The sequence below is a fragment of the Gallus gallus genome, chromosome 4 (genome assembly GCF_016699485.2).
Source record: "Gallus gallus isolate bGalGal1 chromosome 4, bGalGal1.mat.broiler.GRCg7b, whole genome shotgun sequence".
Taxonomy (NCBI): domain Eukaryota; kingdom Metazoa; phylum Chordata; class Aves; order Galliformes; family Phasianidae; genus Gallus; species Gallus gallus.
Genome location: NC_052535.1, coordinates 47610605 through 47637520, shown reverse-complemented (window position 1 = coordinate 47637520; position 26916 = coordinate 47610605). Strand labels below are relative to the sequence as shown.

Here is a 26916-nt window from a genome sequence, read left to right as displayed (position 1 = left end):
ACCTGCATGTGATGTTAAGACAGCAGTTTTTCAGCACTGCATGTGATGAAGCAGCACAAGTTTCACAGACTTCCAGGACACTGCACCTTTCTTATTTGCTTTATGGTTTGGGCAAAAAACAGATGACCAGCAGCAGATCACTGAAAGATATCTTGCATAGAACAATCTGGATTTGCCAGCATGCTGCAGCACCCTGAGGGTCTTCTGAATGTTGATACCAGTTTTAATTCTCCTCTAAAGAGACACATGCTGCTTCTGCTTTCCTTCCTGACTTCAAATCAGTTCTACTCTTTGTAGAAGGGAAAGGCTGTCATTTGCTATTTTTCTGTGCACATGCTGCTGTACTTTTTTTTATATGTACATTCCTCTATACATATATGCAGTCATACTGGAAGTCTTTATATAAATATATTTAAAACATCATACTGTATACAGTCTATTTTGGCAACAGCCATCTGGAAAAGAAAAAAGCAGAGAAGAAATAATTAAATGCAACCAAACTAGATTTTGTATACTTCCGTCAGTCTAGAGAAAGAAAAACTACTTTCTACGCTGTAAGCAAATTTACCACTTCTGCACCAACAGTTTTACCCACATGGAGACATCCAGGCTACACTGTATGGCAGCAAACTTCAGCAGAAGACCAGTTTGCATATAGGCACGCTTTTAACTGCCACCGAGGAGAGGACTTGACTTTCATCACTGTGACAAAGGACATAATTCTGCTTCTCATAATTTTGAGACATTTCAGTCTCTCAAAATCTTCTATTTTGCTGTGTGGTCAAAACCTCTCAGCATCATTTTGCTTCAGTTAAGTCCTCACCTGAACCAGTTCAGGGTAACCAACAGGGATTGAAAAGATTACTCAACATTTACCTGAGGGCCTTATGCTCAGGACTAAACACTCCAGACATTTTTGTTGCCAATGATAAGCATGTCCTTAAATTAGCACTGCAGCTACTGCTGCTTTGTTCCACTTCTAGCTGGGCAACACAGCTGTAACCATAGCCGTACCTTAGGTCCTATAGATTGCCTCCTTCCTATAACACCCCTAATAAAATCTGCGATATTCTAAAATAGACGGGCTCTTGACTTCACATTCCTCTTACACAGTTGCTTTATTCCTGCTGAAATAGTCGGATGAAATTATGCATGGAAACACTGCTGAGAATTTTCCTCTTCATGAAAGAATAAGAAATGCCCGACATGCTCAGAATTCAAATCAGGAGCAGAAGGGCCCTAATTCCACGTACGTGTTATCAATATGGTACACATTTGACAGACATGCAGTACTTGCCAAACTTGAGGGTATACCCCTGGGAGGAGGGGATTAAGATGCAACCTTGGATCAAAATGGGCTACGCAATCAGGACTTCCCACACCAACACTGAGGAAATGAAATTCATGGTGGAGAGTTTCAGTTCCTAAAACGCAAGGAAACACTGGAAGAAACTAACGTGATTAAAAAACATGAATTAATTCTTTTATACAGAAGAGCCCCAAAACACAGACTTGGCAGGAACGCTCCACAGAATCACTTATTTATTCATTCACTTTAGTGGCCATGCTCTACTTTGTGAATTATTCCTGATAATTCAAGCGAACACGTAAAAATGAAGTCACTTTGCACACATTTTAATACATATTCTAGAGTCTCAAAAGTAAAGCCTTTGCACTATATAATGGTTTCTAAGTGCGTGTATCTGTGTACATCTCTAAAGATGACAACTGAAAGAGGGTATATTTGTTTCTAATCACTTAATTATACTTTTTCCCCTCGGTGCATTAATTTGGCAATTAAAGGACTCTGCTCTCACCAAAGGGTGAGATGACGGAGCCTCTTGGAGCCCTGATTTTTGGCACCACCTCACTCCCGCTTTATGCTCGAGGCTGCTTCCCCTCTGACTGATTCTTAATTTGAATGAGATTTCACCGAAGACTTTATCAGAACTGCAGCAAGCTAATCTTATTAAACCATATGAGTTTAACAACTCAGAGCTTGACGTCAGGCAGGCTGTTTCCAAATTGGTGTACTTAAGATCCAAATTAGATCATGAGTGAAATATTAAAAGGCAGTAGAGCCACTTAAGAGTGAACTTACATTTCCAAAAGAAATTTCTGGACAGTGAGAAGCCGGGACTCATGCCAGTTCAGTGGGAGTCAGGCTTCTGGCTGCAATGGGTGCTTTAAAGTGGTTTAACTCTTAAAACGTAAGCTACTGAGAAAGACTGTTAAGACATAAAGGAGTTCACTTCCCATTCCCAACACCAGCACAAACACACATCCTTCCAAAGGTTCTCCCACTACAAGGCTCCTGAGAAAATACACCGTATGGGCAAACCATGGGCAAGATCTTACAGCTTCAGTTTCACTTCAGCCATTGCTGGGTATAGAAGGCTGCAGAGACTGGAAAAGAGTAAAGTGCCAACAGCAGGATGCAGCCCACCCATGGCCTGCAAAGCTGCTCACAAAGTTTGTGAAGAAATGAGTGGCTGCCTGGTCACCCCTAGATCTCCTCAGCCTTCAGGTACTCAGACAGCTGACCCATCAGGTACTATCACTACTTGGATGCCACCCAGACAATGAAAATTAAGTTTGCAGAGCTTGCAGGGAACTGTTCTAACTCTGCACTGACTTCAGACAGCTCCTCACACACACGGTTTTACACAAGCACACAGCTGTTTGTTGGATTCCAGTCCGACACAACAGGCATTAGTTTTCAGTGTTAGGTACCTGGCTTTAACTCTTTACATCTGACTACAAGTGCAGCTAATCAACTGAAATTGATTTTCCAGAGCTCAGTCTAATCCACTGCGTTGAAGGTGACCCACATTCTTTGTGTATACGTAGTTGGGGTTTCTGGGTATTTTTGTTGAGGTGTCTTGAATATTAGATGCCTGTGTTCAGCTGTCTGCAACCTTGTCAGTAACTGAGAAGAGTGACAAGGAGAACGTGTGACACAGACACATTTCGGGATGGATCTGAAAATATTTCACCCCTGCTCCTGCAAATACCAGCAGAGAGAAGTCCAGCACTTGCTTTTGTACAGTTATCTCTCAACCACCCATGGGAAGATTGCTCCATGGATTAGCTTGAGTAAGTCCACCAACATCCCTGCCAGAAGCACAGTGCTTTCATCTGCATAGCTCAGACCCCAGACACCTGCAACAAGCACTGGTTTCCCTGTACTAACCAATGTAATGGTTGCTTTTATACTTTACTCCAGTATTTGCACTGAGAACTACAGGTGTTTGTTTTGTTTTGGTTGGTCGGTTCCCCTTCTCGCTTATCTGTGCTAGCTTGGCACCACTGTCATGGCTTAATTGGAACAATCTGTTCCAAGCGACCAAAGAGCTAACTATTTATCAGGGCCAGAACAAGCATTTTGAGGAGAGACATAATTATATTTTTGGGGTTTGTAATACGGAGTCAAATGGGACGTTCTTTGTAATTCAAAGCCACCTGGGGAAAGGGAGAGAGAAAGTAGACCCAAAGAGGCCCCTCCGTCTGTCTTTTAAGTTGCAACTAAAATAAAGAAAAACATCATCATCTGAGTACGCATCACAGGGGACAATAAGTAAAAAGAGTACAGATAATAAAAATAACATTTGCCTTTACATAGGTGGATGATGCAGCCTGAACTGGAACGCTGTGTACAGTACAGCTCATCTTGTCTCACAAGTGGCATTGCAGACTTAAAGGGCATTCAGAGATAAACAACGGCAACCTTCACACACTCATAACAAAACCCCGAACAACTCCTGTAAGAAGAAGGATATGAGAGATCACAACTTTCTCCTTTCAGAGAGATGATGCATTAGAAGCAATGTGACAAATACATAGAAGCTAATGAATGGAAATGAAGAAGGTAGCTCAGATCCCTCTGCCTTTACAGGCACGAGGACATGACATGAGGGGGATGATGATGATATAAAAATCTGACAAAAAGCAATCTTTTTTTCACACAATCAGTTGTTAGCCTGCTGGACTTAGAGCTCCTGGAATTTAAGACCAAAGATTTAATGAGATTTAGAAAGGGTCTGGACATTTATACAGACATCAAGAATATCCAGCAATCACAGTTAATGCTAACCAAGAAAACTTAGACAGAAGATGAAAAGGTCTTGGGACCTGGGTTAGAGCTCCTGTCTAATGACAAGGGACAGGGATGAAAGAAGGATTGTGGGTGTCAGAGACCTGCCCTACCAATGAAGCAGTGCTGCATCCTGCCCCAAGGCAAGCAGGACTTGGCCCTGCAGTATAGGGCAGCAGGGCAGAGCAGCAACTGCAGGGGAAAACTTTCCATTCCAGCATACTTGCCTCCAGCAAGCTCCAAATCCCCCCCCCCTCTACCCTCACATCCCTCACATTAGTTTTATAGCTCTGTACATTTCTCTTGCCTATAACTCCATCTTCCATTCCTCACCGCATCCCTGCAATAAAGTTCTTCCTTCTTTGTCACCAGTCCTACTCTGAGTAAAAGCACGTAATATACTGCCTACTACCAACTGCAACACTTGGTAACAGACTGAATGCTGCGGCCGTAATTCAGTCCGGAGGCTCTACTACTGCCCATAAACTACGTGCTGTCTCCCAGTTTACGATGTCAGCAGGACTCCAGCTGAATTAAGGCTTCTACTGTATATAACTGACACCAATGCATTATCTTATGCATAATGCATCGAAGATGGCTCCAATCATAAATCCCACAGCTTGCCCTTCTTTTCCATCACAGATGCGGCGTGGCACCTCATACGCTCTGCTTACTGATACATAAAAATCCTTCTCCTGAATCATAAAGGCAGCAAAACCTTTTCTTGGGTCACTGCTTCCAATAAAAGCCTTTCATTCCCTCTTTTCCCCAAAGAGATTGAAATAAACTTCAGTTCATCCCACTAGCAAAACTCACACTTAAATTTCAGAACCATGCTGAACTGGTGATTCAGGAACCAGACCATATTTCTGACACTGGCAAGCAAGGGATCTCTTCTTAACACCCGCCTTTTGCCTGTGTGGTTCCTCATCATCATGCAGCATCTGGAAGCCCAGGCAAACACACTGAAGCTGCACAAGCATTTGGGATCAGTAGAGTGATCATACAAGATGTAAAGCTATGTGGTGGCTACCAAACTGTTGGTGTGTGAAGATGAGAGTGAGGTCTGCAGAAAGCATGTGTAGTCCTGCAGAGAAGTCAAGAAATCTCAGGCACACACATACAGGGGGTGAGGTATTGCTGGTTTCACTCGTCCGAGAATGGGATAAAGTTAAAGCTCCACTCAATATATGATGCAGTTAAGACATCTACTGAATAAAAACTGAGTCCTGAACTAACAAAATAAAAACTGAGTCCTGAACTGACAATCCGTTGTCTATAAACCCAATTTTGACCTCAGGAATAAACTAAGTGAGCTCTTTTGTATCAAAATAATAATAATAATAATAATAGTAGTAGTAGTAGTAGTAGTAGAAAACACAAAAAACCCACCCACCCACAATCTTCCCCCCACCCCGCCCCGAAAAAACCCACAACAACAACAAGAAAAAAACCACCAAAACAACAACTAAATCACCAAACAAATCAAAATCTGATATAGGTGCATTACTTGAAAGTCATCTTACCTCACAGCCATTTAGCCATTATTTCTAGCCAGAAGACTAAATGGAGAAGGAACACTCATACATCTTTCTACTCAAAATCATTTCTTTGCTATTTTAAGAAAGTTTAAGTTCATTTTGCCTGAATAAACCTTACACAATGTTGTGCAATTCTCCAAATCTATTTAATCTTCGTGACAAAAAGACCAAGCAGCTGAAGACCAAGCCCTGTGATAGCCTCATAAGACCATCACATTGAGGAAGGCTGAAGATGCAGGAAGGCTGAGCAGAAGCATCTCAAATGCTCATCATCTCAGTGACTTAGGGAACATGTAGCAGGTGCCACAGTCAGGATGCAGAAGCCTGAATTCAGAATTTGCACCTTGGGCATCTCAGATAATGGTACAAAATCTGTTTCATGGAATACACAACTTATTTTAGCAGTAGCAGAGAAGAGAATCTGAGGACCTCGAGCAGCAGCATATTGCATCACCCCTCCTTGCAGTGACAAGAAGGTTTTCTGTGTGCTTGTACCCACCTCCTGCAACGTGGTAATGAATGCAATACACGTTTCAACTGGCAGACTCCACTGTCAGCAACATCTCCATCTCTGCTCAACAGTTCCTCCTCGGGTGCAAATTAGTAGCTGTTCTCAACAAGCCTCAAATGTTTAGAAAAAGCAGATGACAGGAGTACATTTCACGTACGTCTTCTCCCACTGGCAAAAAGTACCCACAGCTGCCAGGAGTTAGCCATTCCCTACTCTCTGACAGGCTAGAGCTGGCCATTTTCACACCAGCAAAGTAATGGATGGAATAACTACCCTGGTTTTCCTTGCACAGTTTCCAGCACCTCATGCATGCAGCAGTTCTGAGGCCACTTCACAACATGACTTATCCAAGAGATTATCCCATGTCTTCTATTTGTTGCTAAGCCCAGTGGAAGGTGGGGGGAACAATCACAAAATAAAAAAAGCTGGCAAACTGAAACAGTCTTACAAGACAGCAATAATGAATTCTTCCAGCTTCCAGAAGGAAGCAACTGATAAGTTTCTGCAGAGAAAAGTGGCTCTGGAGATTGCCAGCGCTGTGAGAAATAGGTACATGCAGAACCTTTTCTGAAGAGATTGCAGAGGGAGAACACCTACAGCTCACCACCCACTCCACACACACACCTAGGGCTTGGGGATGGCTGGGTCAGGGGGGAGCCAGCAGGCTGAGTTCTATGTAGAGTAAACCTCAGAATGACAACAGAAGGAGGAAGCAGAGCCAATCCGGAGCTTTCCCTCCAGCATGCACACCTCAAAGAGGCCTTTTTTTTTTTTTTTTTTTTGGGGGGGGGGGGGGGGGGGGGGGGGGGGCACAGAGGCTGCCAGTCACCTGCTGCTTTCTCAGCTTGAGCCTGGATTTCCTCAAATGGGAGCACGTTAGGTCTTAACAGTGACCAAAACCCAGCAGCCGCTGCAGAACACAACCATCTACTTATTTATTTTTTAAGTGGGGTGTTTTATAGCTGGCCATGGCTACCGATTGGTATCTGGGGAAGCCTAGAGCATTACTTTTGATCTACAGAGCCTTCCACAGTTTGGAACCTTATTACCTTCAGAAACTACTACCTTCTCCTCATCTGTTTCCATGGCAGCTGCAATCAGCCGAGATGCTGGGACTGACAAGCCCTGATTTAATGGGGTACCAGGGCAATTCCAGGGGGCTGTCGTTTTCAGAATTTACTCCTGCTTGGTCTGACAGCATTTTCAGGAAAGGAAGAGGTAGGATAAATTAAGACTGTACAGGCTGGGAAGTAGCGATCTTTTTTAGAGTGATTCAACAGTTCAGTGCACACTGTTCCACTACCACTTGATTTTTTTTTTTCCTCTTAGTAATGGTGTACGTGCCCTTGTCCCAGGGTCATGGTGCAGATGAGATTAGTAGTCTTTGCTTCGTTTTAATCTATCTTTCTGCACAGCAAGAAAATAGATTGCTTAAGCAAGGTTTGTTTTCCAGGATTTAAAATCAGAATCTGGGGAATGTGAGCGTCAGTATTTCCTGCTCATTTCTGCTGGTTACAGAAACCACTGTTTAACTGAAACATTAATATTTCTCCATATTGGCGCTTTTCACATCGTGATCTCAAAGCGCCAGACTTGTGTTTCCCAGAAAGAGAAAAGCCTAGCTTCCCACTGCAGCATCTCAGTTCTTCAGAAATGCACTTCCCAAGCCATCTGTGTGATACCAAATTTAGAAAAATGAGTAGTATCTTGGCAGTCTTCACAAAATGTACTCAGGATGAAGGGGAAAGCGGAGGGGTTCCTATCAAATGGGGCACTCGGTATCTGATTCAGAGGTGATGACAACGTCTAAGCAGGGTGCTGTTTTCTGAGAAATATGCCATTAATTTTTCAGGGCATGACACAAGTGTGCTGCAATTCAAGTGAAAGCTGTTTGCTCAGTCCTACCTGTGGCCTTGTAATTACGGCACAAGGAAGAGCCTCCAGGTCTGCAGCTCGCCTCGTTTCACACATCTTCTCCACATTCAACAGAACAAGCTACTTTACATAAAAGATTCCAGGAGAACAGCCCCAAATTGGTATGATCAAAACCAGCAGGCACTTTAAGAATGATTAACGTGAATTACCCTATCTGTAAAATACAGATAACCCAGCCTCTTTATTTCCTGACACAAGAGCAGATCACTAGCATTTGAGATGCCTTGGAAATCACAGGTGCTGATAGCATCAATAACAGCATGCTATGAGATGCAATATTATTACAATAATAATGACACTCGTTTCAGACTCCTGCATTTTTCAGGTCATCAACCAAAAATATTAACAAAACACAGCCCTTCAGGAGATGAAAAATCTTTGGAACATGATGCAAGCTATTTCATACAGTTTCCTTCCTCCGCTCCACCCTGTACAAAGTGCCTGCCAGCATTCTTCCAGCTATCAGGGAAATTATAAACGTCCCTCCTTACATACAAGATTACATACAAGAATCAGGCCATTGGATGGAGCCTAACAATGCTCTAATGTTCTTAATATAACTGACTGTTGTGTTTTTTTTTAAGGTCTTGACTTGCAGGCTTCTTCAGTGATGCCAACACTAAAACCCCAGGGACAAACCATGCAGATCGGACCTGAACCTAAAAGAAACTAGCTCAGGTATCCAACTGCAGCCCAGCTACAAGGAATTCTCTCTTCTGCTCAGCCACTAGAGGAGATGAGCAAAGCAGAATGCCAAGATCCTGCTTCACATCAGAGTACATTAGCAGAAGGCAAAATGAGTTCAGTTCTTCCTTCAGGAGAGAAGAGGGGAGAGAGCCAAACAGCTTTCAGTCAGCATCTCTAAGCCTGAAGTGCCGACATTGGCATGGAAGAGTTCTGCAACACTGCCTGGACAAAAGGTGGGACCTGTGCAAATTGGGCAAAGACTTGTGCAAGTGATCCCCTTTGCATACAGAGCTCTCTGAGTTTCTAAGAGATACAAGAGAGCTTCCCAGCAAGAGCTTTCCATATTTTCTACCTTCACATTTTTGAAAAGTCAGAAGGAATTTTGCTTTGATTTTGAGAACAGATGCTAAGACCTATGAACACTTCTCCCCTGGCTCTTCTGTTACGCCCGCTGGTTTTGTCTCATTATTCCCTCTTTCCTCTCCTTCCTCCAACTTAAGACCAGCAGACAATTGCTGGGGTAGAGAAGGATCCTTTTACTCCTCATACCTGGAAAGCAAAAGAAAGCCTTTATCTTGTCTTCAAGGCAAAAACTGCCGTAGTTTTGTGTGCACATACGTCTCAGTGTATACTCAGACTTTCTCCCCCCATTTCAACATTCAAGACTAAAACCTACAGGAAAGAATAATAAGCTCAGTAAAACAGCCTGTTTCAAATTACAAGGTTAAAAACAAAGGTGGTATCAACAGCACGCACTTCTGCAAACATATATGCAAGTCTGATCCGTCCGTCATCTTTGTTCCATTGGCTTTAACCCAGAAAGTGCACGGGCAGATCTTTGTTCAACAAAACACTTAAGCACGTGCCTAGAAAGAGGCACATGCTGGCATGCGTGTCTGAATCAAGAAGGCAAATGAATGCTTAAATCCCCTGCCTGAGTTGAAGCCTTCTACTTGTGTGCCACTGCTAGCAGGTGACTACCTCCACCGACCACAGTGAAACCATCAGCGCGCACAAAGAGACACACAGCATTTGTGGGTTTTTTTAAATAGAGCAAATGGCAGTGTTAACACTTATAAACGCAAAGACAATCCTCACAGGAATAGGAGTTTGCTTTCCCCTATTGTTTCAGGAGGACTCAGGCTGCTTAAATAGATGATATGCTAATTTTGTGGCACGGTTGCTTGAGGGAGGACATGGTGAAGTCTCCCACGGCACAGTACGCTCAGCTTACAGTGGGTATGGTTAGAATTTAATTGTTTGTTACAGCCCTCAAAAAGACATTTCTCCAAAGTAAACATGCTATGAAGTACATTTCTCCCTAATTATATTAGAAAAATCTTCAATCCATAAAGCACTCTTTCTGAGCTTTTATGGGCAGCTGCTGCTCTAATGCTGGAAGGAAGAGCCAGCAAGTTTGAAAACAAAATAGGCCACAAAGATTTAATTTCCTATAAAACAAGCTGTTGAAACTTTCTTTACTTACAGCAATGCTCTGAAGATTTTAGAGATTTTCAGGGCAACGCTTGCAGTGAAAACTCCTTGGGTCCTAACTGTTCAGGGGGCTCCGCAAACACACCATCAGATTTATGCCTTTCCCTTTCAAAATAACCCCACGTACTCGTCTGCAAAATTAATTTAAATAAACACAGAGAAGAAAGGAACACGCCAGCTCAGTCTTGGGGGGAGGGAGTGGTCCTTGGGGGAGCAGTTGCTAATATCTGCCATAAATCTGCTCACTCACAGCCTTGGCTCACATACTAACATCTCTGTCTCTCTGACATGCTTCTCTCCCCACCTTTCAGTCTCCCCTCCCCGCAGCCATGCCATAATGCGTATAAGTTGGCGGTACAGCGTTGCTGATTAAAAACTGCTAGCAGTTAGAAACTTCTTACAGTCAGTTCTACATGGGAACTGCGTATTTATGAATGTGATAATTAATCAGTGCATAATAAGCAAGCACTGTGCATACAGTTCTTCTTCCCATATACAGACAGCTCCAGTTACCATGCACTGCCACGAGTAGCTGCTTCCACCACTCCATGGCATTAGCAAAGACAAGCTTATTGTATTAAAACCTGCATTCATCTGCAAAACCGCCCAAATACTGCTGAACTGATTAATTTTGCAGGTAGAGGCTTTCAGAAGAAAATGCCATCGTTAGTGCCACAGTGACTGGGCTGTCAGGATTTTCCCTTTACGCTGCTGTTTTCAGATGCTCAGCTATAAGGCGGCATCTGAGCTGTGAACCAGCAGGCTGGTTTGCATCTTAAGAATGCATTTCATTTTAATCGTTTTATTTTTAATTTCTATTCAACTCTTTGAATTGAGGGAGATTAAAAGAGAAAGGAGAATGGCAAAAAATGCAAAGTGGAGTATTTTCCCCCTTTTTAACCTGCCTTTTTAACTAGAATCAGGTCATATTTACTTTCAAGAAACTCAGAAGTACCCAATTAATAACATGATTGCACACTTCATGAAAATTGATCATCAAATAGCTTAAACGAAAAGAGCTATCACCCTTTCCTGAGGCTCCTCACTGACACAGAGAATCAAGCATGGATTTTAATATTCAGTCAGCAGGAATTCCCATTTCTCTGACAAGAAACGTCCCCCTCAGTGACCATCCTCCATAGTAATCCCTCTCTGCTCAGATGGGAAAAGAGATGCTTTGCCCTAGAGAAGTGCTTCCCTGCTAACTCTCTGCAAAGCAGTTCAAGCCTGCAGTGACAGCATGAGGAGCCGAGTAACCAATGTGAATTTTCATCACACAACATGATTACATGCCCTCTCTGACCAAGAGGCTAATGTTTACTGCAGTCTTGCTGCACCTGGGAACTGACCAGGAGCTTGCAGAGCTCTGCATGTGGCTAGGAAGGTAGCGTCTGGAGGATGCTACCACATATATAAAAAAATATTAATACATTGTAATGGCCCACAAAGGGGATGACATGGTTTTATTCTGCCGATGTGGAGAGGATTAAGGGTTTCTGCTTGAAGCCACTAACAACTTGAACAGGAGAATTACAGTAATTCCACTAAAACCATGCTGAATCCAAGGGACTGGGTGATGTCACGTTGTTACCCTCACACTTGTTTTGAAAAAGCAACCAGCACAACCCCACAAAAATGACTTCAAGCAGCTAGGCAGGAGGTCCGACTTATAGGAGTGCCAAGGGAAGCGGGCTTATGCGAGCCTTTTGCAGCAACTCAGAATCTAAATCTTTGACGTAGAACAATTCTGAAGGGAGCTCAAAAATATCCATTAGCATATCAAATACAAATGAAATCCACACTTTCCTTTCCGCTGCTTATACAACTCCATTTTTAGTGCAAAGCGTCTTACAGCAAACAAAAGCAAGATACTCCATTAAAATCCTGTAAAGCTTTAGCCATTAGGTCACCATACAAACACTGTTGCCATGTCTTCAATTAGCAACACTTTGCCTATGTCGATACTATTATTAATATCCTAAAACACTCATTTCTATTACTATTTAATTAATAGTAAAATGTACTGAATTATTATTCGTGTGTAATTATATTAAGAGAAACACACTGAATGTGATTAAATGTCAAGAGCTGTGACTTACAAATCCTTCCCACGCCAATTCTTATGCCAAAAAATATCTGGAAAAATTCAGTAACAGTTAAAGCCGCTCCAGAATGAGGATATCTATAGGTTGGAATAATCTGTTTGGCCCTGGCTCTGCACTACAAGAACCTGCCCACGTGCAGTGCACCTCAGCTGCCATTTCCAGATGCAACGTTAGCACTTAACAGCAACGGTAATTGCACAGAAAGTTAGCAAGTCATCTGCAAAAGCAACAATCCTGGATAAGTACTTGATTATGAATTCAGAGTCTGTCCAAAACAGAGCCTGGCAACTTGAAGAATGATGGAGACTTTTCTTTGTATTTTGAAAAATGAAAACGTTATTGAGAAAACACAATATTTATCGCTTAAAGGAGATTACTGGTTATCTGTATTAGAGCATCAAAAGAAAGAAGGTGCATTTGAGAAAGGCTTCATTTATATATTCACATAAAGAGCATTGCTATTTAGGTATTTCAGAGGTAAAATTGAGACTCAGTGGGTATCAAGATAGCTGATTAGCAGTACTTATTGCAAATGTTATTTATATTGTGTGATCCTAGCCTGCTCTGGTAAACCACAGTTTATCAATGACAGCTGTAATTCTGTGCACATACATAGAGACTAAGTACCCGCATTTTCTCATGCAAACATACAAACAAACTGGTGTGTACATACCAGATTAAAAAAAAAAAAAAAAGAAAAAGAAAAAGAAAAAAAAAACAGCTAGCAAACAAAGAATATTAAATACTATACCTTTGAGTCATAATCTTATAGGCATCTGGCAGATAACAGCGGATATTCTCCATCTGAGCAGGATCAGAGTCACAGATTTTATCATCAGTCCTCCCGTAGTTGGCACTTTCAATCATGATAACATCTGTTCCCGGGCAGCGAAGCTCTATGGGGTAACTCTCACAGGACAGTTCCCTTCGGACCACAGCCATGGGGACCGGGGCACGGCTGAAAGCTGCAAGGATTAACACAGAAACACAGTAAACATTTACTATTCCATAATGAGACAAGGATTAAAAGCAGAATGATTTTAGCAGCAGTTTTTATCCATATGCCATACTGAGATCTGCTTTGGTATCCTTCAGATATGGCCTGCTGAAACAAAGCCTGGAGAAATTGCTTCTCTGCTCAGCTACTTAATTTTCTCATTATTAAAAAAGCAAATGATCCCTTTTGTAAAGGGCTGTAGAAATCCCCTATCGATGGAGGTAAATAGCAACTACGGTGTTGTTATTACTTCTGCTTGCCAGGTGAAAAGCTAGTTGACTTTGATCTATAAAATTACAGTCCTGTGTTGTAGCTGATCAGCCGTGAGAAATTTTCTGCCAATGAGCCATCCAAGCACCGGGATCCCACCTGTTCAGTGTGACTGCATGTAATGACATCTGCATTGCCCCTGGTCCTTAGAAAACACATGCCTAATGCCTTTCACCATGGCCTGCAGCGTGCTAGGGGTGGGCCTGGTGGGTTCTGGCAACCATCCTGAAGTTTGGGCCCTGAAGTGATACTTTCCATGGAAATGCCAATACGTGTGAAACTCAGTGATTAACGTTTCGGTCTCGGCTTTGCTTTGGATCTGTCTGAATGTTTGATACTGCCACGCACTTGAGAAGTTCATTCAAGCAGCCTTCAGAAATCTTACTTGTTTTCAAAGAAATGTTGGCTACAGGTTGCTAATTAGAGAAGAAGTGTGCTTTGAGATACCTTGAAAACAAAGCCCAAAGAATTAGCAAGCAAACTCGCATGACAAGAAGAAATAATACTTCCCATCTCCACAGTCTCTTTGATCTGAAGATCACCAACATCCTAACATCCTAACATGAATACAAAAACCCGCCAAATACCTATTGTGGAGTAGCTACATGTTGTTGCTCGTTTGGTCCATAGATGGGTTACATGGCTTCAGAAGATCTCACAGGAAACCCACAGTGACACTAGGAGCCAACTATTTGTTTTCCAGCTGAGTGTGTTGGCCATGTGCTGAAACAAAAACGAACTATGCTTCCTTATTCCTCGAGGATGAAAAACCCACAAAGGTTTCCAGCTGTAGGGACAATATGCTATTCTGGCTTGGTATTGTATAATACTTGTTCCAATCACGAAACTCTGCATCACATATAAACCTGCATTTATGTAATGGCCACAGAACAGTCAAGGGGAAGGCTTAACCCTGACTGTAACACACCCAGGTGCCATCCAACACTAAACGCCCTCAAACAACTCAATTGCACCTCAGCCCTATTACAAAAACACCACAACACACTCCCAAAAGAAAAAAAAATCCTTCCCATGCACAGCTGTCTTTTCCCATAAAACTTCCACATGGTGAACACACTCCACATTTCCTCATGGAAAAAGAGCACACTGATGTTCCTCTGTATACCCCTTAGCGGTATCAAGGCTGCCTCTGTCTGTCTGTCTGCAGGCAGCAATCCAACATGTTACATTAACTTCTGTGCAGCATTCTATTATTGTCAATTGTCTCATTTAGATACACATTACAGGACAGAGAAACATTTCCATTTCTGCAAATTTGCAGGGATAACCCAGTGATGTGCTCGGGTTGTGGACTAACTGCCAAACTCCTGAGACAGACATGCATTTATTCTTCAATAATAGCTTCTCCAATTACCATAGCTTTAGGGTTTGTATCATGTAAGATGTGCTTCTTCCCTGCGATTAGACTAACAGTTTTGCCCTAGTCTCCTATTGCACCATACATCTGTTCAACGCAGTAAAACCTTTGTGCAACCAGATTCTCTCGTTTCAGAAAGAGGGCAGAAGAACAAGCACAAACCCCCAGGATGCAATACCTCATTTTGCCCTTATGTTCCCAAATAGCTACGAGGAGCACAGAAGAAGGATAGGACATGGCGGTATAGACAAGATTTGAACAAAGAAAAAAGCCCAAGAGAAAGTCAGAGTTGGCAAAGCCCAGAAATTTTAGCCAGATATTCAAATAACATAATGAAGTTTCAGGTCTGCTGGAAAGGATCTGTTTGTAGAAGTCCTTAGCAGCCCCCTGCTATGTGAAACATCGAGCTTGATGGCAGTGGGGAAAAGTTTTATTTTCCTTTATTAGCTTCAGTGTTCACAGGCCCATCGTGGACCAGAAAATTTCAGATGTGATGTTGGTTTTGGAAAGGGCTGCAGAGAGCTCTTTTTTCGAGACTCTTCTGTACTAAACCTGGCAGATTGGCAGTATAGGAGACAGGTGGTTTCTAGCAGTTTTTGGCAGAACGCTGAAGCCAAGTGCACTCCCTCCTACTGCCATGTGCTTAGATGACTCTCATTAATTGCCAAAAAAATGGCAAAATGGGGTCCATACAGTCAAGATTAGCTGTCCGAGGCTATGCTCTGGTCAGTTTCTTGGTTAATTTGGATACTTTTCTCCAGTAGGACAATGGTCATTTATGTTTTATGCAAAAGAAAAGGTTGGAAAACAGAGCTGCTTGCTTCAGTGTTTGGATTGTGGATGTGTCTACAGACTACAGTAACTGCAAAGATAGATGCTAAAAATGTTTTACTTTTGCAGTTGCTGCTATAGGAAACAAACCTCAAACCTCTGACCCATATGCTTCAGAAAATACATTTTTGCTGCGAATTTGTATGAATCTTTTGCTCTAACAACTGTTCTATATTGTCAAGGCAGGTAAGCACTAAACATGATGTCTGAGGAAAACCCTGTTTAAAAGTCACAGAAATTAATTGACTGGGAATTAACTTATCCAAACCTGGTGTATTTGTCAACAGAAATCCTGTAAATATGCCGCTAGTCTTAATTCTCATGTTTTGTGGAAATAGGACATTAGAAGCTGCTACCAGCAATATGGTTTTACTAAAATAGAAGTTTATCTAAGAATAAAGACAGCATCCTAATCACACAGCAAGTCTATCAATAAGGAAGATGTAGTGCTTCAGGCTCCTAGTGGAGGATATTACAGTTAATATGAAAATACAGAGGTTTAATAAAAGCTGTTACACACGTTTCTGCGCCAGATGTGAGCATAGATTTCTTGCATATTCTATATGTACTTGAGACGTTATGGCATTGATCTACTCAAAAAGCATGAATAACAATCCCCAGTGAAGTATCCCACAAAATCACAGAATGGCCTGGGTTGGAAGGAACCTCAAGGATCATGAATCTCCAACCCCTTTGCCACAGGTAGGGCCACCAACTTCTACATTTAGTACTAGATCAGGCTGCCTAGGGCCCCATCCAACCTGGCCTTATGACAAAAAAAAAAGAAAGAAAGAAAGAAAGAAAAAAAAATCCTTGCATTCTATTTCCCATTAAAGAATGCCTGAACAGATACAAACATTTCTGGATGTGATTCACTCCGTACTGGAATTCACCCTTTTGGCTCTCACAGTCACTCAATCACTTGCCATCAGAAGGACAGCTTTCACTTACAGTCACTTCACTGTGGTATCATGGAATCCACAGTTATTTCCTGGACCTATGGCATAAAATAAATGCGACACCCTGGACAAACTTTGTTCAGATCAGGAATTAGGAATAACTGAAGAGCATAAAACATTATGACAGGAGAAAGCAATGGTGTGTGTTTTCCATCCTGCCACCCTCCATCAATTGAGCTGTTCTACATGGCTTTTTTCTATACTGATACCTGCAATAAACACTCCCAAAAGACATTAGAGGTTGGCTGCTTATCTCCTTCGTGAACACATTTGTCAACACTGTACCCCTATACAATAATCTTACTTTATCATTTTTACTGGTTTTCCCGTGAGGAGTAAATTATTATTATTTTTTGCTTCTTGCTATGAAAGAAGATAGAGAAAAGCCTATCTGTGAAATACACAGCACGATTGTATTAGTTCATTGGTACACTTCTCTCTCCTTTGAGCAGCTCCCCATCTTCACAGCCTCTCACTGAGCTCCTTTTTTTAATCTCCTAAATAAGTGACCTAATTGTTGGCTGGAAGTCAAGAAGAGCTGACGGCTGCCCACTACTTTGGAAAACAGGTGCCTTTCTGCAGGATCCTATGTGCTGATATCTATCTAAATAAGGACAGCTGAACCTAAAAATTTTGAAAAACACTCCTTTTAACATTTAAACATGTGTCAACTCAATCTTTGCAAGCGTGGCCATTCACTGGAAAACCCCACTCCGGAGCTTATAAAAGGTAAAGTCAAACCAGAAGAAGAAACAGCCAAAAGAGCCACAGGATTTTATCTGGACAATTTAGAACCTCTTCGTCTTTGCTAATTTCGTGAGCTTGAGAATTAAGTCATCAAAATCTTGTGCTTCTTTCCCTCTTGCTTTTGACCTCAGAACATAATTGCCTCTTGTCATGCCTGTAGGGCATGGGCTTGCAGTTATCACTGTATGCTTAATCAAAATGCTGAAATAGCCTTTAAATTATGGGTCCCCTTGGCTGCCAGACTTGTTGAGCTCTGTTACATTTGGAAGCATGATGGTAGTAGGTGCACTTTTAAAAGAAAACTGTGGGATGATGTTTTTAATTAGGTATTATATGCAGTTTTCCCAGTGAACTGTTTTTCTGGCTCAGAATTTTCAGAGTGAAATTTAAGTGCATATTTAAGTGCTGCAAAACAAAAAGCTGAAAATGTAGAGATAATTATTTTTACAAGCACTGTGTAGGGTTTGGTCTGCCTAGCAAAACACCTGACTTACTGCTCCCAAAGGCAAACACAGCATGCCAGGGGAAAAGGTTTCCTACTGGTTTGGAGAAATGCCTCTGTATTTGTAATTTCACAGTACTTAATATTCCGACCATTCATCTTGATTCTGCAGAAATAAATATATATAAACCTACCTCTGGAATGGGTACAGACTGAACTCCCATTTTAGTCAATAGGCCTTATATGACTGTCGCTCCCTAAAGAGAAGCACACTCTTAAGTGTTCTTCTAAATAATGGTACCACTTTTCCTATTAAGATATAGAGTGGCATTACCACATTCATTTGCAGCATGCAAACACAGCTCACTATTTCTTCTCTTCCTTAATCCAAATTACATCTGGCCTCTGATCTCAAGAACAATATTAGTAGCAAACAAAAACTCAGGTTAAAGATAGTGACAACAAACATTTCTCCCATTAATACTGCCTCCATTCTCCTAATCTTTTCATGCTCGCAAATATTAGCTTAGTTCTGACAAGCTTAAAAATACTGGTTGGTCTAAAGTTCTTGGAAAACTTGTGCTTGGAATACAAATACAGAAGTACTGTTCTCTTTCTCTCACTTTTGCTATGTACAGTGACAACAAATTAAACAGCAAAGAGCTCTGCATCTTTTCTACAGGGATAGGGTAAGACAGCCTTTCTTCCACTCCCAGCCTGCAGAGGGGTTAAAGGTGCATCCTACAGACCAAGGCTGGTGCCAACTCATCACAGCAAATGCTTCCAACATCCATTTCCAGCTTCTCCAGGGAGGAAAGGAAGACTGAGTGCAGACAGCATGGCCAAATGGTTGGAGATATTGACTGTGCAAGGCTGGAGCCGGACAGTGCTGGTCTCCACTCCTAGCCCCCCACTCTGTGTTGATTGCTGTCCAGTTTCTAAAAATGGGGAAACTACCTGAAATCCTCCATTAAGCACTTCAATACCTGCTACAGAAATGAAGGGGAGAACTAGATAAAATCTCCAGAAGGTGAGGAATGTAGCTCCAATCTGTGTTTCGTTATACACATCAAATATCCCCAGGCTATTTGGGGCTTTCTTTTTTCATTGAAGATATAAAGAACAATTTACAACTTTCCTTTGTGTATCTTTACTAGAAGCAGTGCCCACCCCCCATCCAGCAAACAGCCAACTAGGAACAGCCTTCACAAACTGAAGGAGTAATCCTCAGCAGTGGGATGCAGTATACAAAAGTGATAAAAGAGAAATGCAGTTTTGTAGAACAATCCAGCAAAGACAGGTAAATAAAAAACAAGAAGAAAACACATACCAAAAATACCTCCTTCCCTGTATATTCTATGTGGCATTTCAGGTCATCTCATGGTTCCATAATTTGCTTAATCTATCTGTACTGTAACATTCAAGTGGAATCACTAGAGATTTGCTCCCAGGTTATACGAGTGAAATTACAGCTGGTGTTTGGCAGCAAGCTTACATTCAGCATGCTCCCCCATGATGCAGAGGGGACACAGGAGAAAGATGTAGTAAACATTTCTACATGGGCTGCCAAAAACACAGAGTGCAACTTCCAGAGTGATGCAGCCAAGGATATAGACAGGAGCACAATGAAAATTTGGCCAAGTCCAAACAGCCTTTGTCCCCAGGCACCAATACATACCCTTCATTTTCATGGGAGCTCTCTCTGTATTTCTAGGTGCCCCAAGAGGTCAGAACAGCCAGGACAGGCAGAATTTCTACTGACTGTGGGATGCCCATGGACAGCAGCCTGAGAGTTAAGCACCAGATAAGATATGTCCTGGGTTACTTCTGCTCACACTTCATATCGCTGACTGTCCCCATCTCCTCTTTTTACCAAGCTCAACTGGTAAATACTCTGCTTCTCCCCCTTACTTTCCCATAACTCAGTTTGGGCAGAAGCTTTTCTCAAAAATGAAAAGAAATTTGCACATATTGGGCAAAGAGGAATGCGGAAGATGAGCACAAAGAGAAAAGAACTGTGAAACGGATGAGCTTGCAAGTGGGTGCCATCTCAACAGCAGGCCAGGCATGAGGAAACAACAAAGGATAGATAGTCAGAAAGGAAAATTGCTGGCAATACTGTGCATCATTATGAAGTGTGATGAGGAAATGAGGTTAGGTGATGGAAAGCAAGATCACAGTCACCACATGGCGACTACGCTGTGCTTCAGCTGCTGATCCTGTGCCCAAGCTGGTGTTCACTGGGCCACTTCATGAGGCAGGTCAGCTCAGTTTCATCAAGACACTAAACCAGCACTTAAATTAAAAAAAAAAAAAAAAAAAAGAGTTTTCAGTCAGGCTGTAGAATGTATCAGCTCACCAAAGGTTAGCTAAGGTCACAGAAAGGAACCAAAACATTTCAGGAGGAAGGAAACAAGGTTGAATGTAATGTGCTGTTCAAAAAAACGTGACAACCTACCTTCAAATCAGAGGTCAGAAGTACAGATCCAGCCTGAGTGAAATGCCACTTGACTGAATTTAATTAAAGTAGAAACAACAAGTTGAGAACAACAGACAGAAGACATCCTGCCTTCAAGAGGATGGCCCAATGCGAGTATAATAACATTCAGACCTATACCCAAGTACCTTTTCCCTTGCAGTGGATCATCTCATTTGTATTAAAAGACACATACAAGAAGGCAGTCCAATAAAATTGCTCTTTAAATGCCCAGTCTTCCTTTGAGTTAATTAACTTTCAAATGTAAGAAAACTGTGCAACGGTAGGGTAAGAATTTGTGCCTAACGTCCTACACTGCAGTACAGAAGATGTACAACTCCCATGCTACTTTCACCCAGCAGCCTAACATGGACATAGGTTAAATATCAGGTTTTCACATCCTGCTAAACATTCAGACACTAGAGATCTCAATAACATGAATAAAAGAAGTTTTCAGTTCTGTGCAGCAGTAACAAGTCCCCCTTTTTTTTTTGAAAGAAAAAAAAAAAAACAAATTCACGTATCATAACCCACATTAGGGCCATCCACTACTTACTCAATTCAAAATTACTGCTGTTACAATAGACACTTAGCTGTCTCAAAAAAAAAGGGAAGCTTTGACTTTGACATTGCCAAACAACCTTGAAGTCTCCAAATTTAATGCAGCACAAATTAATGTGGTGAAGCGAGTAGAATTTGAGTAATAACAAAATTCACCCCATTTTAAATTACTCCACTGTAGCTTTTTATTATAGCCATTAGTAAGGTTAATTTTTTAATCTGAGATAAAAACTTTTATAAACCATCATGGCAGGTAGGTTAGTAAAGGCACTGAGATAAATGAGTATCAAGGGCCCTTGAAGGAAAAAGGATATGTTTGTCATTTTCAGGCTTCCTATTAAGTCCAAAGTTCATTTGACACCATATTTTATTATTGTTTCCATTTAAAATCCCAGCTTAAATTCTTACCCTGGCTAAAATAATCTAAGTCTGGAATAACTTCCATGAGCTAGTGACTTCCATGAGCTAATAACTTCCAGTGATCAGGATGGAGATAAGGAGAAGGAGGCTCTCAAAACTGTCCTGGAAGTTGGCTGCATGCAACAGAACCTACTTCTTATTTGTATCCCATAGCAACGACAGAAAAAAAAAAAAACAACAAGTCCCATATTCAGGAACAGATCCAGTGAAGTCATCAGGCAGAAATCCTTTTAAGGCAGAGGCAAATCAGATGGATTGGATGTATTTAGGGTTCTGCTGAAACAGTGTGACCTGCAAATAATATATTCCTACCAAGTAACATCTCCTCAAAGTTAAGGTTTAATTTTGATTTACAGTTCCCTGAACAGCCTCTGAAGGGGAACGTTAAGGCTCTTGTAGAAATATCTGCATTATTAAAGGAACGATGAACAGCAGAGTGAGGATTACTTTGTGCTGTTTGTGGACTTGCTTACCAGAGCAGTAAATCTATTTTTAAGTTTGTATTGCCCAGAAATGAGAGCTGTGTGAAATCTGAAGAGCTGTTTGGAGAGAAAGGATGATATCTAAAGGGAAGAATTTCTCTGAGAGTATTAGAGACTGTCATTCAAATACCCATACGTAAGTTTGGAGTTTCAAACATTGAACAGTTAAACAATTACTTCACATCACAGAAGGCCATGAATGACTCCTGCAGAGTTAATTTTACAAGAAATTACCAAGAACTTGAAAGCTAGCCATCTCCAGGAAGTAATATGGATAAACTGTAGATTGTTAAATAAATGACATTTTTCTTCATGTTTTAGACTTCACAGCCCCTTAGAGCCTCTGCCATAAATAGCAACAGAATTCTTTTCCACTAGCCATAACTCTGTAAAAGTTTTATAAAGTCTAAGACTGCTTCGAGATCTTGCGTTCTCCCAGAATCATAGTTCATCATAGGTTTTATATATATATATATATATAAAATATGCGTAGATGTAAAATACATATACACACTTCTATAAATACGTGATTTATATATAAGCAATAGGCAAAATATAAAGCGTAAATGCCAAGGATGCAATCTGGGGTCCCCTATTCAGCACACCATAAAGGTCAATGGTTTTTAGAAACCATTGGGTGCTTGTCAGCAAGTGCTGTCACTAATCTACAAAGGCAACCTGTCCTCAGCTGCTGGATTGGGATTTCCAAACTATGACATCTATTATCTGGGTCTCAGAAAGTAAGAGAGGCATGAGATCCAAGATCCTTTTTACTGACACACTAACGAGAATTAACAAGCGGGCTTTTTCAAGCCATTCTTCATGGTCCTCTGAATCTTGAAGTCTCTCTTAATCAAGGCTGCAGCATAACTCCCCTCTGAGTTTGGGTTTCACTCAAATACTCTAGCATCTTAAATAAACTTTGCAGAAATGTACCTAATTGTCTGAACAGTGGCCATCTTTATCTGCTTCCACTGATGTTACAAATACAGAACAACAGCAGAATTAAATCTGGGGGAACAGCTGAAACATGCACGCTTGCTCCAGGTGGAAATATATTCCAAGTAAAAACAGATTTTCAGGGAAATCACATATTTTACCCACAGATAGACATTCTCCTCAATGAAAGATAGCAAAACATTAAAACTAATTAATGAAATTATCTCCACAAAATGGTTCACTTGCTAGGAAGCAAAACCAAAACCCTAAGTTAATAGGGTTTCCTACTGCACCCACCTGCTCACAGCAAATACCATGGTTAAACACTTTTTCCCTAATGTATCCTGTGTGGATATTGATCTGTAAAGACTGCATAAATACATATGTGAATGTACAGTACCTATACACACACAGTGCTGATCACCTCAAGGCGAGCCAGGGAAAACAATCTGAAATAATGCTCACCTGTAAACTCCCAAACTGCTCTGAACAGATTAATTGCTCCCAAGAGAGCCAGGCGAACAGCTCTACAGAAGAGCCAAGAGCCCTTAGGCAAGGAGGTGACGCCTGTCCTGCAGTAATGCTGTGACTGCCAAGCATGAATCAAGTCACAGATGCACTGTGCTCACTAAGAAGCAATGTGGCGCCAGTTGTAACCTGTAGAGTTTGTGAGGCCCTGCCTTGTGAAAGCCCCCACAGCTTTGGATATAATGATTTACAGCTCATCCTGTGGGAAAACACGGGGCTCTGCCACAAGCCAAGACACTTGCACGCAACTGACCCATAGCATGCCTGTGCTACAAAGGGCATTTAATCTAAAATAAGAGAGGAGGAAATACATGCAGATTAGAGACAGGAGCTATGGTAGCACAGAAAGGGATGACCATGCAGCAGGAATATCAAACAGATGCAGATATTACACTTGAGGGCACAATGCTCACAAGTTCAATGAAAATACGGTTGAAGAAAATCTAACTTGGTTCAGGAAAAACACACTGCAACCAGCTGTGATGGATGGAAGACTCTTCTAAACACATTCACTGATGTGTTTCAAATTCTCATCCTTCGAGAGCTCTCTATTTAGGTAGATGAAAGAATTAAATTTTTCGCTGATCTCTCTGTCAATGAAAAAAGAATGTAACTGCCCAACAAAACCAGGCAAATATCAAGGCTAATGCCAAAGGGTAGTTTTCAACAAAATAGCCAATGGATGATTCCGTCCCTACAAATGAGTCCATGCCCCTACAAATACTGTGCCAGAAGAAACAGAAGAGAAACAGAAGAGGGGATGCAAGTGATGTTGGGGTGTGGCCATCTATAGGGTGAGTCTCCACAGGACCCCAGCCCAGGCTCAGACAACACTTCAGGAAAGTGGGGTGCAGACATCCTCCAGGCACAACAATCAACTCGGAGTTGAGCTACCAAATATTTCTGTATTGTACATGCCAAGACTTTCCTGAAGGATTCCTCTGAGCTGAAAAAGCACCATGGAAATGTTTTCATCAAATTGTTTCTGGGAGATGATTAGTTAATTTCCAGGGTAATTATGTTACACTACATTTAAGTGCATTTTCTAAATAGAAGCGGATTTTTATCTAACAAAGGATCCATTTCAAGCACTTTTTCCTGTACCTTTAATATCCATTTCCTTCTGTACCTATTTCAAGCATTGTTCTTCTGGAGTTATTTATGCTTAACATCTAGAAGTTTCTGCCTCTTCTCTGAATAAAATTGTTGTATATTTCCGTCACCTTGTTGTGTCATTCCTATTCAAGGAACGCATTCTGCAATCACTGCCCTCCAAGCATACTGTTGGAGTACAAGGAAAAGTCTTCAGAAATGAAACAACACTTTTTTGTTTTTGCTTCTTCTATGCCCCCTATTATTCCATAATAAAGCAGCTTACAAATGCACCTGAAGCAATGCTCTGCAGAGGTATGGTTACAAAAATGTTTTACAGGGGATACAGGAAACTACCTGGGCAAAATACCACAGGGTCACAGAGGAAGTCTGCTGCTGAGCTCATTCTTTCTGAAAAACAGTTCTCAAAGCAGTGGAACATTTGCTCTATTTGCTTTTGGGTCAAGGTGCTAGCACAGAGGATGCTGTGCGTAACCCCCAGCGCAGATGAGGAATGGGGAAAAGCATCTCCTAAACCTCTCTCTAGTTTTTTCATTGCATTACTATCAGAGAACTATATGTTGGAAGTTTCATATCATGACTGCCAAAGCTAATAAGGTATTGATGTCTATTTCTGAGCTGAGAAAGATAAGAAAGTTTTATGGCAAGACTGTCTCGGGCTAATTTCATACAGGATCCTGTTCCTATATTTTATGTTGGTTGAACATGAATAAAACCAAACAAGAACTAAAAAAGAAAATAAAAATCAAGATGCTTATGACCAAATAACCATGAACAAACTTAAATGGGAAAGCAAGATGACCACATTATTAATTGGTAACATCTATACTTGGGGGGGGGGTTATCCAAAACAGTATCCTGTAGATGGAAATATTTCAAGCAAAACTGAAGAAAAAAAAAATTAGCCATTCAAATTGTAGGCAGTGAATTGAGAAGTCTGTTTCCAGGTGACCAAGTCCCCCACTCTACAATTATGAGAAAAGAACAACAAAAAAACCAACTCTCCCCAAACCTATGGACGATCAGATGAGAATAACTGTGCTTTTAAAATGTTTTAAGCAGGAGCAATATTTTTAAAATAGGAAGGTGTGTGAGACAAACACAGCCAGTTATCAAGCATGAAATCAACCTCCTAGAATTGTCCCATAGCTCACTCAAATCTGGGTTTGGAAAGAACCAAATAGATGTATTCATAACTCAGAGTGATAAAGAAGTGCTTTTTGTTCTGATATTGGGAAAGATATAACAGCAAGTACTAAAACCCAATATTTTTTTCATTTTGCAGAATTAGATACCTTGTAGCGAAGAGTTTGTAGAAAAAAAATGACATACACACTTTTAGGAACCCCATGCTAGTTTTTTAACTTGATCTGGGATACTGGCACATTGCTGCTGGCAACCCTTAAAGAAATCAAGCTTATGAAAACAGAACACAGCTCCCATTGCACGCAGAAAAAAATGCATTAGCTCTTGCTTCTCAAAAGGTAATGTAAATACGGAATCGTCATCCCAACTAAGGCTTTTCTGGAAGTTCAATAAGAACCTCATCACTCCAATATCATTCAACACGCTTCTTGATGATCTGAAAGAAAATAAACTCCAAGCTTGCCAAATTTGCAGTCAGTGCAAAAATTGATGAAATGCTAAGTAATGACATGGACCTTGTCGGCTGTGCAGATTGATCTGTATACTGTTTGAGCGCACCGTGCTTTAACACAGACAAATACAAGCCCATGTAGGAATACAAAAAGTGCTCATTATGTCAGACCACAGTCTAGCAAGCAGCCACTCTGAAACAAGACCGTTCTCATGATTGATAAGCATTTGAACACCACACAGCGGCTCCAAAGGGCAAACATGATCTCTGCAAGTATTAGGAGTTGAATAACAAGGAGAAGTGGGAAGATGAAATTGCCTTGTATGCAGTAGTAAGTAGACCAGTAATGGAATGTGTACCTTGTGGTGTCTGTACTTCAAGAAGATTGTCAGAAAGTTTGACAGGGCTTGCAAAATAACTTAAAACATATATATTTTTTAAAAGTAGTGTCTAGAAAACAAGTTTTACAGTGAGACTCCAAAGCAGCTCAGTCAGTTTAACTAGTTCAAAAGAATCCTGCAGCATGCAGATTTCGTGGAGGGAAAGTATTTCTTATAACAGTGAGCCCTTCAGCAGAAAAAGGCAAGTAAGATGCAATAGGTGGAAGCTGATGCTAGATAAGTTCTGGTTAGAATTAATATTTTTAATAGTGTGAGTAATTTAGCATGGAAGAGTTTACTTTGGTATTCAATGTATTTCTTATCAGCTAAAGTCCCTGTAAACTGGGTATTTTTCTGAAAGACACGTTACAGCTCAAGCAGAAGATGGGGGAGCCTGATTCACAAATCACTGGGTGAGATCTCTATTGTG

The 26916-nt window shown here is 41.2% G+C and overlaps 1 protein-coding gene across 29 annotated transcripts in view; it reads right to left on the bottom strand.

Moving 5' to 3' along the window:
• Positions 1–26916, bottom strand: part of ADGRL3 (adhesion G protein-coupled receptor L3) — a 493084-nt gene that overhangs the window by 253005 nt on the left and 213163 nt on the right. For all 29 annotated transcript variants that reach the window (XM_015276460.4, XM_015276462.4, XM_025149811.3 and 26 more), the window contains one exon: positions 13118–13331. In XM_015276460.4, the coding sequence (XP_015131946.2) occupies positions 13118–13331 (214 nt within the window). The remainder of the gene's footprint in view (positions 1–13117; positions 13332–26916) is intronic.